General features: G+C 58.0%; 7 protein-coding genes across 7 annotated transcripts; 2 read left to right on the top strand and 5 right to left on the bottom strand.

Moving 5' to 3' along the window:
- Positions 1-167: 167 nt before the first annotated feature.
- On the top strand, positions 168-2,840 carry BDY17DRAFT_325072 (uncharacterized protein; the record flags this gene model as incomplete). Its single annotated transcript, XM_033737297.1, has 1 exon — positions 168-2,840. One exon carries the CDS (start codon positions 168-170, stop codon positions 2,838-2,840), a length of 2,673 nt encoding a protein of 890 aa, XP_033589390.1.
- A 177-nt stretch (positions 2,841-3,017) lies between these two features.
- On the bottom strand, positions 3,018-4,453 carry BDY17DRAFT_325071 (uncharacterized protein; the record flags this gene model as incomplete). The annotated part of the gene is made up of 3 exons (XM_033737296.1): positions 3,018-3,390; positions 3,445-4,318; positions 4,378-4,453. 3 exons carry the CDS (start codon positions 4,451-4,453, stop codon positions 3,018-3,020), a joined length of 1,323 nt encoding a protein of 440 aa, XP_033589389.1.
- A 353-nt stretch (positions 4,454-4,806) lies between these two features.
- Positions 4,807-6,381, top strand: BDY17DRAFT_251550 (FAD dependent oxidoreductase-domain-containing protein; the record flags this gene model as incomplete). The annotated part of the gene is made up of 2 exons (XM_033731183.1): positions 4,807-5,130; positions 5,188-6,381. 2 exons carry the CDS (start codon positions 4,807-4,809, stop codon positions 6,379-6,381), a joined length of 1,518 nt encoding a protein of 505 aa, XP_033589388.1.
- Positions 6,382-6,461: 80 nt separating this feature from the next.
- BDY17DRAFT_317358 (WD40-repeat-containing domain protein) lies at positions 6,462-7,958 on the bottom strand (the record flags this gene model as incomplete). Its single annotated transcript, XM_033736091.1, has 2 exons — positions 6,462-6,958; positions 6,989-7,958. 2 exons carry the CDS (start codon positions 7,956-7,958, stop codon positions 6,462-6,464), a joined length of 1,467 nt encoding a protein of 488 aa, XP_033589387.1.
- A 165-nt stretch (positions 7,959-8,123) lies between these two features.
- On the bottom strand, positions 8,124-10,422 carry BDY17DRAFT_299212 (Alpha/Beta hydrolase protein). The gene has a single exon (XM_033733866.1). It carries the CDS (start codon positions 10,236-10,238, stop codon positions 8,193-8,195), a length of 2,046 nt encoding a protein of 681 aa, XP_033589386.1. The 5' UTR covers positions 10,239-10,422; the 3' UTR covers positions 8,124-8,192.
- On the bottom strand, positions 10,423-11,897 carry BDY17DRAFT_299211 (aldo-keto reductase). The gene is made up of 3 exons (XM_033733865.1): positions 11,430-11,897; positions 10,806-11,369; positions 10,423-10,742 (listed from the first exon to the last, which is right to left on the bottom strand). Exons 1-3 carry the CDS (start codon positions 11,640-11,642, stop codon positions 10,638-10,640), a joined length of 882 nt encoding a protein of 293 aa, XP_033589385.1. The 5' UTR covers positions 11,643-11,897; the 3' UTR covers positions 10,423-10,637.
- A 143-nt stretch (positions 11,898-12,040) lies between these two features.
- Positions 12,041-12,856, bottom strand: BDY17DRAFT_311219 (uncharacterized protein; the record flags this gene model as incomplete). The annotated part of the gene is made up of 1 exon (XM_033735512.1): positions 12,041-12,856. One exon carries the CDS (start codon positions 12,854-12,856, stop codon positions 12,041-12,043), a length of 816 nt encoding a protein of 271 aa, XP_033589384.1.
- Between the last annotated feature and the right edge of the window lie 159 nt (positions 12,857-13,015).

Here is a 13,015-nt window from a genome sequence, read left to right as displayed (position 1 = left end):
CCAAACAACACCTTGCAGAGCACACGAGCAATTTTGGACGCCGAACAGTACACTTTCCTCCTCATCTTACCCCCTGCAACGTTACCTCATCTCTCGGCCCGTCCATCCCCCCACCCTCCCTCCAACTCTATCACATCCACAGCACACTCCCCCCTCCATCCGCAAACATGACTCAAGAAGGCAGAGTGAAGAGCGTGCTCTCCGGCGACACCTTGATCCTGCAAAACAAGGCGAAACAAGAACGTACCCTCAGCCTCGCCTTCATCAACGCGCCCCGCCTCCAACAAGACGAGCCCGGCGCCTTCGAATCCCGCGATCTGCTGCGCAAGCTGTGCGTGGGCAAGGTCGTGCACTTCCGCGTCCTCTACGCCATTCCGCAAAAGACGGGCGGTGGGGCTCGCGACTATGGTGTTGTCACGCTATCTACAGGCCAGGTGCTGCCTGACTTGATTGTGCAAGAGGGATGGGCGAGGATTCGCGACGATGCGGATCGGAAGGCAGATGCCCCTCCGGCTGCTGAGTTGCTGGAGAGATTGCAGGCATTGGAAGCCCACGCCAAGGCGGATGAGAAGGGAGTGTGGAACGCGAGCACCAAACCCGTTCAGAATCTGCGAGACCTCCCGGATGCTAAGGCGTTTGCAGAGGAGCATAAAGGCCAGGCACTGGAGGCGGTGGTGGAGCGAGTCCTGAGCGGTGATCGACTCATTTGCCGCTTACTGCTCTCTCCCACTCAACATGTGCAAACTACCGTTCTTCTTGCTGGTGTTCGAGCGCCCACGACCACTCGTACCAACCCGTCAGACGGCTCGACGCAACCCGGCGAACCTCTTGGCACCGAATCGCAGGCCTTTGCGGAGGACCGGTTATTGCAGCGTGGCGTACAAGTACGGATACTAGGCGTCTCACCAAACAATCTCTTGGTTGGAGAGGTCCGTCATCCCGTGGGCAACATCGCCGAATTCCTTCTCAAAGAAGGTCTAGCGAGATGTGTCGACCACCACTCCACCCTCCTCGGCGCCGAAATGGGCAAGCTTCGACAGGCAGAGCGGTCAGCGAAAGAGCGACAAGCCGGTCTGTTCAAGAGCCATGTCTCCGCACGTCAAGGCGGCGGTGGTGAGAGCGAAGCCGTTGTCAGCCGTGTTGTCTCCGCGGACACCATCCTTGTGCGCAACAAAACCGGACAAGAGAGACGCATCAGTTTGAGCAGTATTCGTCAACCGAAGCCCACCGACCCCAAGCAATCGCCATTCACTGCGGAAGCAAAGGAGTTCCTGCGAAGACGGCTGATCGGGAAGCATGTCAAGGTGACGACCGATGGCAAGCGTCCGGCGACTGAGGGCTATGACGAGCGCGAGATGGCGACGGTGTCGCAGAACGGCAAGAACGTGGCTGTCGGCCTTGTGGAGAACGGCTATGCATCGGTCATTCGCCACCGCATGGACGACGCAGATCGCAGCCCCCTCTACGACGATCTCCTCGCGGCGGAGGAGGCGGCACAAAAAGAAGGCAAGGGCATGTGGAACCCTAAACCACCATCACAACGTGTCTACATCGATTTCAGCGAGTCCCTGGAAAAGGCGAAACGCCAACTCACCCTCCTCTCCAAGCAAAAGCGCGTGCCGGCCGTCGTCGACTTTGTCAAATCCGGCAGCCGCTTCACCATCCTCATCCCGCGCGAAAGCACCAAACTCACCTTTGTGCTCGGCGGCATTCGTGCTCCCCGCAGCGCCCGCGGCCCCAACGATACCGCCGAGCCATTCGGACAGGAGGCTCACGACTTCGCCATTAAGCGATGCATGCAGCGTGACGTCGAAATTGACGTGGACGACACCGACAAGCAAGGCGGTTTCATCGGTACCATGTACATCAACCGCGAGAGCTTCGCCAAAGTGTTGGTGGAGGAAGGTCTGGCATCGGTGCACGCCTACAGCGCGGAGAAATCGGGCAACGCCAACGAGCTGTTCGCAGCAGAGAAGAAGGCGAAAGAAGCGCGACGTGGGATCTGGCACGACTGGGATCCATCGCAAGAAGCGGCAGAGAATGGCGACGACGACCTCCTGGACGGCGCAGAAACGAACGGCACCAACGGCCACGACATCACCGCCCTCCCCCCGCGCGAACGCAACTACAAAGACGTCTACGTCACGCACGTCGACCCGACCAACGCCCGCCTCAAACTCCAAATGATCGGCGCCAGCAAAGCCAACCTCGACACGCTCATGAAGGACTTTGCCTCCTTCCACCTTTCCGGCTCCAACAACGCCTCGCTCCCCCAGCCCCCAAAAGCAGGCGACATTGTGTCGGCGAAATTCTCGCAAGACGGACAATGGTACCGTGCGCGCGTCCGGCGCAACGACCGCGAAAAGCAAACGTCCGAAATCCTGTACATCGACTACGGCAACGCGGAGACACAGCCCTGGAGCGCCCTGCGCCCCTTGGACGCCAACAAGTTTGGCGTGAGCAAACTTAAACCCCAAGCTCTCGACGCTGCGCTGAGCTTCCTCCAATTCCCCGTCACAAATGCAGAGTACCTCGCCGATTCTGTCGCTTTCCTCTCCGAAGTTGCATTGGACCGCGACCTCGTGGCCAACGTGGACTTCACCGACGCGCGCGATAATGGACTGCTGTGGGTGACGTTGATGGATCCCAAGGCGGCCAGCACGGTGCAGCAGAGCATCAATGCGGAGGTGGTGAGTGAGGGGTTGGCGATGGTGGGGCGCAAGTTGAGGCCTTTTGAGCGTGCGGCACCGGATGTGGTGGGGGATTTGAAGCGCCGGGAGGAGGTTGCTAAGGGGGAGCGCAGGGGGATGTGGGAGTATGGCGACTTGACGGAGGATTAGAGCGGTTGGCATAGTCGCGAAGGCATTGGCAGTTGCATAGCATTGAGGCATGAAGCAGATTCAGGAGCAGACCAAGACAAAATCTACCAATGCTTTTCACCAATCTTCTATATGCACCATTTACACCCCCCCTTCCCCAACACAACCTCCACCCCAAGCAAGCACAGAGAGCGCCCCTCACCCCCTCATCGTATTCTTCTTCTGCCCCCTCTTCCTCTCCTCCGCCTTCTCCCGCTCCAAAAACTTCCTCTGCTCCTCAGCCCCCATGCCCTTCAGCTTCCGCTCGCGCTCCTCCTTCTTCGCCTTGTCGCTCGCACTCTTGCGCTCCTCCGCCTTCTCCTCCTCGTCGAGGCGCTTGATCTTGCGCTGCTCTTCTTCGCGCGTGGCGCGGATTTTGCGTAGCGCTTCCGGGCGGAAGTGGGCTGTTTGCACGAGGGTGTCCGGGAGGCGGAGGTAGAGGGTGAAGAGGGGAGTGAGGTTGGGGATTGTGGAGGTTGTGGGAAGTTTGGTTGTTAGGGTGAGGCGTTTGCGGGGAACGAGTTCGTTGAGTCTAGAGAGTGAGTTAGCTTGGGGTTTTCCAAGGGTGGGTTGGAGGTGGACGTACTTCTTGGGGGCGTCGATGGGTTGGTCGGTGATGATTAGTGCTTCTAGGTCTTCTCCGCATTGCTCAATGGCTTTTACCAACTCCGGGGTGAGGAGGGCGTCGGTGACTTCGGAGCTCTCGCTCATGACGGTGGCCCACTCGGGTAGCTTGGCGTTGTCGCGGGTAGCCGTCAGACTGAGATCGTAGCGGTCGTTGCGCAGTTGCTGCATGAAGTCCTTGTGTACTACTGCCCACACGAATCCATCGTAGCTGCTGTTTCCACCTGCAGTCGCATCGGGGAGCATGAGCTTCTCCTTGCCGTCGAAGACATACGTCGTCGCCAGCATCCTCTCCATGGGCGTGGGAATGCTCTCGAAGAGAAACGACAAGACGAGCTCAAACACCCACAAAAGCGGATTGAAGCGCTTGTGCAGGCTGATCTTGACGTCGGTGAAGGCGGCATTCTGCCTTCCAGTGGCATACGTAGACCACTCGCTCATCTTGCCCTGCTTGAGCTTCTGCTCCGGCGCACCGGCACTACTCGCCGCCTCCTTATCCTGTCCGACCTGCGCATACTCGGCCTCAAGCAGGGGAACAAAAGCCGCAGCCCAAGCCCTCATGCGCGCCTTGTTGATCTGCGTGCCGACGACATTGACAGCCACGACGACGAGCAGGATGGGCAGGATGACGAATTCCTGGTAGAAGTCTTTGTACGTCACGCGCTCCCACACGCGGTACCATTTGGTGTACGGGCGGCCTTGGATGCCGTACGGTGAGGAGATGAAGCTGCTTAGGCCGCCTGCTGCGGCGGTCGGGGCGGCGGAGGAGCCGGGGAAAGCATTGGAGGCGTGGGAGGGGGCGGCGGGGTTGGGGGCGGCGGCGAAGTCTGCGAAGTCTGCGGCGGTGGTGTTAGAGGGTGGCATTGGGAGGGTAGGGAGGTGGGGGGAGTTTTACCTGGGTCTGCGGGTGCGGCAGGGGCTGGAGCAGAGGGATTGAACAGCCCGTAGAGCTGTTTGACAAGAAGCGCCATGAAGGAGTGTGGTTGGATAGTCAATGGGCGAAGGGCGGGAGGGATGAAGGGGATGGAGGAGAGGAGTTGGGATGAGGTGGAGATTTCGATTCGTGATTTCCCGATTGAGTAGCGACCTCTCCCTCCGCTCCTTCCTTCCCTTCCCCTCCAACCCCACCTTGCATGCGTACCTTATCCCATCCCACGTGCAGGCGATTGACCGCCGTTTCTTGTTATTAGGCAGCCAAAAAACCCCTCTCTCCCTCTATCTTGTTACTCCTCCTTCGATATCTTGATTATGCATCAGCATTGAGCAAATACAATTCCCCACTTCACTGCACTGGACTACACTTCGTTACATCTCCTCAATCAAAATGGAAGACTACCACCCCCACCACCCACCACATCACCACCACCCTCACCATCCTCATCACCCAGATCACGGCCCCAGGCCCAGCGCTCCTCCAACGACCCACTCCACCAACTCCTTCTGGCACTCAGAACCCTCCGCACTCCTCACAGGCCATCGATCCACCCGCGACCTGCCCAGGACAGCAGATGTAGTAATAATCGGAAGTGGCATTACCGGAGCCAGTGTGGCACATCACTTACTCACTTCCACTCACGGCGAAGGAAAGAAAGGACAAAGTGTTGTGATGCTAGAAGCGAGAGAAGCATGTTGGGGAGCTACAGGAAGAGTCAGTCCCTCATTCACTCGCCCCTGGTTCCTATCTGACTACGACTAACCCCCCCAGAATGGCGGCCATTGCGTTCCCATGCCCATCGAACACCCGGAAGACCCAACAATAGGCCGCTTCGAACTGGCAAACTACCACGCCATCCAATCCCTCGTGGCGAGCAAGAACATCGCCTGCGAATTCGTCGCGCAGCCCGGCGTAGCTGCAATTTGGGATCAACGGACTTTAATCGGCGTCGAGCTGACTATGCTCGCGATCCAGGAGAGTGCGCCTGATCTCCGCCAGACCATGCGCCTAGTGACGGACCGAGACGAACTGGCGAAGCTGCGTGTGCCCACCGCCCTTGGAGCAATAGCAAGCAGCGTGGCGGCGCGCATGTGGCCGTACAAGTTTGTCGCGCGCATCCTCGAGGATCTGCTGACCTCCACCGAACTACACGGGAGCTTCAATTTGCAGACGCTGACGCCGGTGGAATGTCTTGCGCCGTACGACTTTGATCGATGGACGGTCAAGACGCCTCGCGGCTGTATTGTTGCGTCTAAAGTGGTGTTGGCTACGAATGCTTACACTTCTCATCTCCTACCGGACTTTGCGGATTTGATAGTGCCGTGCAGAGGACAGATGAGTGCACTGACGCCGCTGCCGAGTGTAGAAGGCGACAACAGGCTCCTGGCGAACTACGGCTTTCGAGGCGACGGGATGGACGACTACCTCGTCCAGCGACCCAACGAGAGTGGAGGTCAACTGATGTTCGGAGGCGGGCGCCAGCAGGGCCGGAGCATGGGCGTGACGGACGATTCGTTCATCAGCGACAAGACGGCTCAGTACTTGCGAACGCGTCTGCTCGAAGCCTTCAGCCTGCCCGAAGGCAAATCGAACAGCAAAGCGGGGAAACACACAGAGTTCAAAGCCGAGTACGAATGGACGGGCATCATGGGCTTTTCGCGCGACGAGCTTCCCTGGGTTGGACCGGTGCCCGGCAAGCCGAATGTCTACCTCTCCGCCGGCTACACCGGCCACGGCATGCCTAACACCTGGCTCTGCGGCAAGGCGGTCGCGAGGATGGTGCAGGCCGACAGGACGGATCACATCGAGGATGCATGGGAGGAGTTTGGTCTGCCGCAGGCGTATGTAGCTAGTGTTCGGCGAATGGCGGATTCGAGGCTGCTGGAAGAGGTCGAGGCGAAGGACTGGGCGGAGATGGAGCGAGGGCGGCGAAGGACGGACAGGCCGCATTCCGGGTATGCATGAGCCAGTGTTGCTTCTTGGAAGGCAGGGGTGATTTTGGTGCTTGTTGTTGGAGTAGTCGAATGTTGAAATCGTCCTCGTCGTCAAGGTGCATTGAATACCAAGCCCACCCCATCATCACCCGCCGTCACAATCCGCTTCCCACCACCCCCCTGCACGAACCCCAGAATGCCCCCTCCTTCTCCACCCCCTCGATGCCCCTTCCACTCCCCCGTCATCCCCCTCCCAGCAGCAGGAGCAGCCGCCGCCGCCGTCCCACCCCTCACATCCCACCGCCTCACAACCCCATCATTCCCACACGACGTGAGCAGATGATTACTCGGATTCGGCGTGCCGAGCGGCATCTTGACAAACTCGACTTTAATCACCGCCTCCTCGTCGTGGGCGTCGGGGATGTGCCTCCGCACGGTGAAGTTGTGCGCCGCGTCGTAGAGCGCGATACTCCCATCTACACTGCCCGCTGCCAGTAAAGTCAAAGGCGGCTGGCTGAAGTCTAGAGTCTCGATACCATCCGTTTGCGCCTGGAGAGAAGCCAAGATTTGGCCTGCTTGGCCTGCAGCAGCTTGCTTTGCTCCGCCCACTTTACTCGCTGCTCCAGCTCCTTTGGCGCCTTTCGCAGAAGAAGGCGAAGACAGACGCGGCAGCCCGACGACTCTGATATTGCCCTCCGCGCCTCCAACAGCTACAATCCCGCCTCCAGGCGAGATGGCAACACTGTACAGTCCGCCATCAACATTGAACCGCTCGTCCGCCGCCGTGAGCGCAATAATAGCCTGTCCTCCATTCGGATCCGTGACGCCCGCTGCAGCCGCTTCGCCGAAAACATCCCACACGTACAAACTGCTGTCCTCGGCAACAGTAGCCAGCAACTTGCCATCGGGCGTCCAAGCTCCAGCGGTGCTAGGCGCTTGGTGCAAGAAGAAAGACTGCACGATTGTGAGCGGGCTAGAGGGATCCGAGGCGTTGACGGTGTACACCCAGACGGAGCCGTCTTTGGCGCCGAAAGCGATGGTGTTGGGGTACGCGGCGTGCGGGCAGGGCGCAATCCAGTTGACTTCTTCGACTTCTTTGGCGGAGGCGAGGAGTTTGGCAGGCGTGGTGGGGGTGGGGGTTGTGTAGGCGTTGAGGGAGCCGGCGAGCGTGCCGGTTACGATGTACTCGCCTTGAGGCAGGGTGAAGCTGATTGCGTTGACGCTTTCGTCCTGCCCTTCTAGTGCAGCTAGGATGTCCTGGCCTTGCCGCTCGACAGGTTGAGGAGTAGTTACGAAGCTCTTGGGGAGCGGAGGGCCAGGAGCAGGCGTGCAGTCCCACACATACGCCATGTCGTCCCCTGCTCCGGTGGCTACAATGTGCGGGAGAGTGGGGTGTTGGGCGATGCAGAAGATGCTGTCTTTGTGGTGGTCGAAGTGGGCGGCGCTGTCGTTTTGCAGCTGGATCTCTTCTTCTCCTCGCTCGCCTTCGTCCCCGGAGTCCATGGCTGCATCGCCGTCTTCTTCTATCACTTCCTCCGCCTCGTCGGGGTCTAGCATGACATCGTCCTCCTCTTCCTGGCCGTCGTGGTGTTCGTGTTGGTCTGCCATTTCTCGTGCGTCTTGCGGTGTTGTACTTCAAAGAGTGTGGATTGGGAATGCCAGTCAAGAGTATGGAAAAAAGATTCTCTGCTGCTTAGAAATGCCCAAATCGGGTTCAAGTGAAGCTTAATTTCAAGCTTAAACTCGACAACGAAATTCACGAGCAACAACTCATATCGAGACAACATGCAATACTTTTGGCTAGGCTACTAGCTGACAATTTATGTCCACGAGACCAACCAACTACACCTCCGGCGAAATATACGTATCCGCCCAACGCAAAGCCCGCACCATGCGATCCCTCACATGCATCCGCTCCACCATCCGATGGCCCTCGCGCGGATACGAGACAAACTCAAAAGGCAACCCATGATACTGCAGCGCACGCCTCATCGCAACAGCCTGCTCAACCGGCACGCGCTTGTCCTGCTCGCAGTGCATGATCAGCATAGCAGGCAGCACGACGCCAGAGTCAATAGCATTCTTGAAGCACCAGATGGCGCCTCGGCGTGTCCGGGCGGTGGTGGAGCGCACGTCGCTATCCCAGGGTGCTTCGCCCGGCTGGCCGAGTTCGAACGTCAGGCCCATGTCGGAGGTGAAGCGGAGGGTGTCGGAATCCGTGGCGCCGGCGCCGGGGATGGCGGCTTGGAAGCGCCAGCCGTGGCCGTGCTGGCCGTTGCGCACGCTGGCGAGGTAGGCGAGTTCGCCGCCGTGACTCCAGCCGCCGATTAGGACGCGGTCTTTGTCTGCGTAGCCCTTTTCGATTGCGAGCTGGGTGAGTTGGATGACATCTTCGTAGTCGTGGATGCCGATGTGGCTGCGGGCGGTGGCGGCGAACTTATCACCATGCCCTGAACCGCCTCGGTAATTGGGCATGAGAAGGCCGTAGCCCGCTTCGAGGAGGACTGGTTGCCAGGACATGGTGTGTGAGTTGAAGGCATCGGTGCTGCGATTGTACGGCCCTCCGTGGCATATGACGGCAGTAGGAAACGGGCCTTTGGCATCAGTCTTGCCCTTGGGTTTGGCGGGGGAGAAGTAGATTGCGTCCAGCTCGACTTCGCCGTCGGATGACTTGCATTTGATAACCGTGGCCGTGCCGAATTTGTAATCTTTGAGAACGTCGCCGTGAGACGAGACTTGGATGTGTTGTGTGCCTGTTTCATTTGTAAAGTAGACTTCTGCCGGCGAGTTGACGGTGGATTTGACCACGGCGAGAAGAATCTCGTTGTCAATGACGTTCAGATTGGCATCGAAGGAGGCGATGTCGTTTTCATAGCTCCGCACCATAGTCTTGTCGCCGAATGTTGAGAAGTAGGTACCCATGCCTTTCTTGGTGCAAAGCACAAGGTCAGTCTGGCCGAATTCGACAAAATGCCCAATACAATCGTCGTCGCCGCGCAGTTCGCGCTGGAATATCGGACGGGTCGACGACAGATCGATTGACCAAAGAGCCTGCGCGGAGGAGAGAAACGTCGGATCGACGTTGGCGGCGAAGTAGAGCGATTTCCCCGCCCACACTGGATTGGTGATTCCAGAAGCGAAATGCTTCACAAATCGGATGCTTCGCGTTTCGACCCCAATGACGGATACAGAGCATCCATCCAGACACTCGCTTTCGATGCCCGGCTTCTTCCTGTGGAGGAAGGCGATGCGTGTGCCATCGGGACTCCAAGCCAGTCCGGTGACGTGCTCAGCACCTTCAACCAACGTCGTGACCTTCTTCGTTGCAAAGTCCACGATGCGTAAACGAGAGAGGACGAGATTCGCGCCCCAAACGTTGGCATCGTCTTTGTCCTTCTCGCGCTGCCTTCGCTCGGGAGTCTTTTCGTCGGCCGAGATGTACGCAATACACTTGCCATCAGGACTCCAACGAAACATCTCAATGGCACGCTCGTTGTCCGCAGCAGTCAAAGCATATGGCTCGGCAGCAGCGGCCTTAGGCCCCGAACTGAGATCACCATCTTCCGTTCTCGAAGCATCCACAGCCCCTCCCTTCATCGGCAAGATGTAAATAGCGCTCGTCTGACCAGGCCTCTGGCGGTCCGAAATAAAAGCGATGGACGTGCAATCGGGCCGCCATTCCGGAGCGGTGTCATTGTACTCTCCCGACGTGAGCGGGCGAGCCGATTTCTCGACTCGCGTTTCCCCCAGCCATAGCGTCGACACCGCGCGGTCTGCGTGCTTTGGACGACAAATTCCCGAGGTGGTGTAGACGACGTGTTGGCCGATTGGTTCGATTTTTACATTGTTGGGGATCTGGAGGTCCAGCAGATCGTCGATGAGGCCCATTGCTGCAAATGAGTGTGGTCTGGCGAGTAAAACGGGGATCGTCTCGTCCGAGAATCCGGCTGGAGAGAGCTGTTCCCGATTTCTTCCCAGTGGCCAGTGGATAGAGAAGGAATGACGAAAGGAGGCAGATTTGAACAACCACAAAGACCGGGACGGACGATGGGTGCTGAAGAGAAAAGGAAGGAGGATGCGATGTGCGCTATACGCTCTATAAAAGCCAAACGTTCGTTAACTTGCGGGCGGCTGAAAATCGCGAATTGCTGCCCGAATCCAGTCACCGCCGTCCGCAAAAGGTTAACATTACCGAATGCAACTCACTTCCCTTTGACTCACGCCAGACCGGTTACACGGAATGCATGTTGATGCGCGAGGAGCCGAGTTTGGTCATAAGCTCTGCATTCACGTTTGAAGTAGTTTGCCAAAGGAAGCGGAAACCTCCCTCCAGCTTTGCGGAGCAGATGTAGCCCATTGGCGTATCTTTTTCACTCCTTCCAGATCTTCCGTCTGATAGAGTGGAATCCAGGTCAGCGCACTGGTCGAACACAATGACGAGAAGAGAGCACTCACCATTCGACCAACATTCGTCGTCCCGTTCAACACACTCACCTCTCCCAACCCCAGCACAAGCCCATACAACGCCACCGGCAAACCAACCCCCACCTCCCTCGCAACCGTCTCCACAGCTTCCGATTTCAGCAGTCGCGGGTTAGCCGTCAGCGTCCAAAAGCTCTGATACCGCACGCCGTTGGCCGCGCAAAAAGCCCGGATCTCGACGTCGTACCCGCTGTCGGCGTAGAAGCGGTTTTGCACGATGGCAGGCTTGACGCGCGCAAAGTCGTAGAGTGACTTTAACACGTCGATCGAGTAGATGTTCGAGATGCCTAGGGTTCGCGCTCGCGCGGGGACGTGCGACTCCATTGCTCGCCAGGCTTCTTGCGTTTGCGCCAGACTGGGAAACGGGGAGTGTAGGACGAGGCAGTCGAGGTAGGCGTCTGCCGTGGTTTCGGAGTGGCGGAGATTGTGGAGGGAAGAGGCGATTGAAACTGCGAGTTGATCGGTGATGTTTTGCTGGGCGTCGTATGGCATTCGTCGAGGGTCTTGCCCGTGGATGGATGTGAATTTCGTTTGGATCTGCAGACAGTCAATTCAATTGCCATTCCACGTCACAGCTGCATGTTGACATCGACGCACGTAGAGGTGGCTCCTCTTCAGCCCTCCCTCCTTGATAGCATCTCGGATGCCCTGGCCAACGAGATCTTCTTGATAATGCTTCGGTTGCGCAGCGGTATCGACGCCCGTGAATCCGACAAGGAGAGCTTGTCTAACGAGCTTCCTCGTCTGGTCTTTCTTCCAAGCTGTTCCGTAGATCAAAGGAGGGATCTTGGCCGCTGTTGACGTGCTCATTGTGGATGGAGCATGGAGCTTTCACGTTAATTCTGTCATTCGGTTCAGGGCCACGAGTCAGCATCATCGACGCTTCAGCGGTAACGACAACGCGACACACGAATGTTGATGTGGATGGAGAGAGGACGGGCAGTTGGACGGTCAGTGATGCGAGGAAACATCAAAGGACGAAGGCTGTGCTGATAACAACGCGTCATACCAACACCTACGCATAAGCTCAGCCTTTCCGAACCTCACCTGTCTAGTACGAAGCACTCTTTCATTCAAGAAGCTAAGATGTCCACATCCATGAATCAATCGATCATCGAAAGAACAGTCACCAATTTCGCCTCTCCAACTTCATCCCAAGATGATCTCAACCCTCCATCACCGTATCCCCATCCACATCCCCATCCATCTCACCCCTCCATCACCGTATCCCCACCCATCCCCCTCCCCTTCTCAACAACACAAACCCTCCCCCCAACCTCCCCAATCTCAAACCCCCTCCCCCAATTCCGTCCACAAACCCCACAAACCCCCGGAACAGGCCAACAAACATGCTCCCCCCTCAGCGCAAAAGGCCCCACAACCGGCATGAGCGGCGAAGCACCCCAAACCCGCACATCCATATCCCTCGCCGGAATCGTCACACTAGCCGGGAGCAACAACCCCGTGACGAGCGAGAGTTGCGCAGGCGAGAAGAAGCGCGGATTCAGCTCTGTCCAATGAACCTCCTCGGGATCTAGCACTCTTCCATCAGCGAGGACGCGTTTCGCATGCTCCTCATCATCGCAAAGGTAAGCCTGCGCGAACGCACTCATGCTCTCAACCTGCGCGCTCCGCGGATAAGGGAAATCAACGTACAGCGCCTCCCTCTGCTCGGCAGTAAGTAGGCGGAAGTAAGCGCGTTCACGACCCTGGCACGCGTCGTCAGCCATATCGAAAGAGTTTCTAGGCTGGTCGTACGGTTCGTCAGGAGACTCAAATTCCCCTTCAGGCTGCACGGCGTACTTCCAGCGGCAGTGGATGAACGCGCACACGCCCGGGCAATAGGTTTTGGGGTCGAAGATGCGTGTTGAGCGTCTTTGGGAGGGAGGATCGTTGAGGTGCGGGTGGAGGTCAGCAGGGCAGAAGAGTTCGTTCTGCGCATTGGTGGAGGCTTGGGGACAGGGGCGGGAGATTTGGAGGATGGTGCAGCCGCAGTGGAACTGCAGCTCTTGGAAGATGCACATTTGTGCTGAGACTGGTGGGTGGTGAGACGGCTGGCGGATTGGTGAGTGGTCGTCTGAGTGGGCGGAAGGTGGAAGGGGAGGGTCAGGGGGGGTATATATGTTCGTGTTCCATGGCTTTCTGTGCGCTGGAGAATAGCCACAATGTCATTGTCATGCTGC

This window comes from Neohortaea acidophila (assembly GCF_010093505.1).
Source record: "Neohortaea acidophila strain CBS 113389 unplaced genomic scaffold BDY17scaffold_6, whole genome shotgun sequence".
Lineage (NCBI taxonomy): Eukaryota > Fungi > Ascomycota > Dothideomycetes > Mycosphaerellales > Teratosphaeriaceae > Neohortaea > Neohortaea acidophila.
Note: the sequence above shows the minus strand (reverse complement) of the source record. Positions and strands in the feature narration are given on the sequence as shown.

What these genes read in the sequence shown, in the direction of transcription:
- BDY17DRAFT_299212 (XM_033733866.1), bottom strand. Translation starts at nt 10,238, where the DNA reads ATGGGCCTCATCGACGATCTGCTGGACCTCCAGATCCCCAACAATGTA.
- BDY17DRAFT_299211 (XM_033733865.1), bottom strand. Translation starts at nt 11,642, where the DNA reads ATGAGCACGTCAACAGCGGCCAAGATCCCTCCTTTGATCTACGGAACA. An exon ending in TGAAGAGGAGCCACCTCTAC is followed by an intron (nt 11,370 to 11,429) that starts GTGCGTCGATGT and finishes GACTGTCTGCAG; the next exon opens with ATCCAAACGAAATTCACATC. An exon ending in CGACGAATGTTGGTCGAATG is followed by an intron (nt 10,743 to 10,805) that starts GTGAGTGCTCTC and finishes CCACTCTATCAG; the next exon opens with ACGGAAGATCTGGAAGGAGT.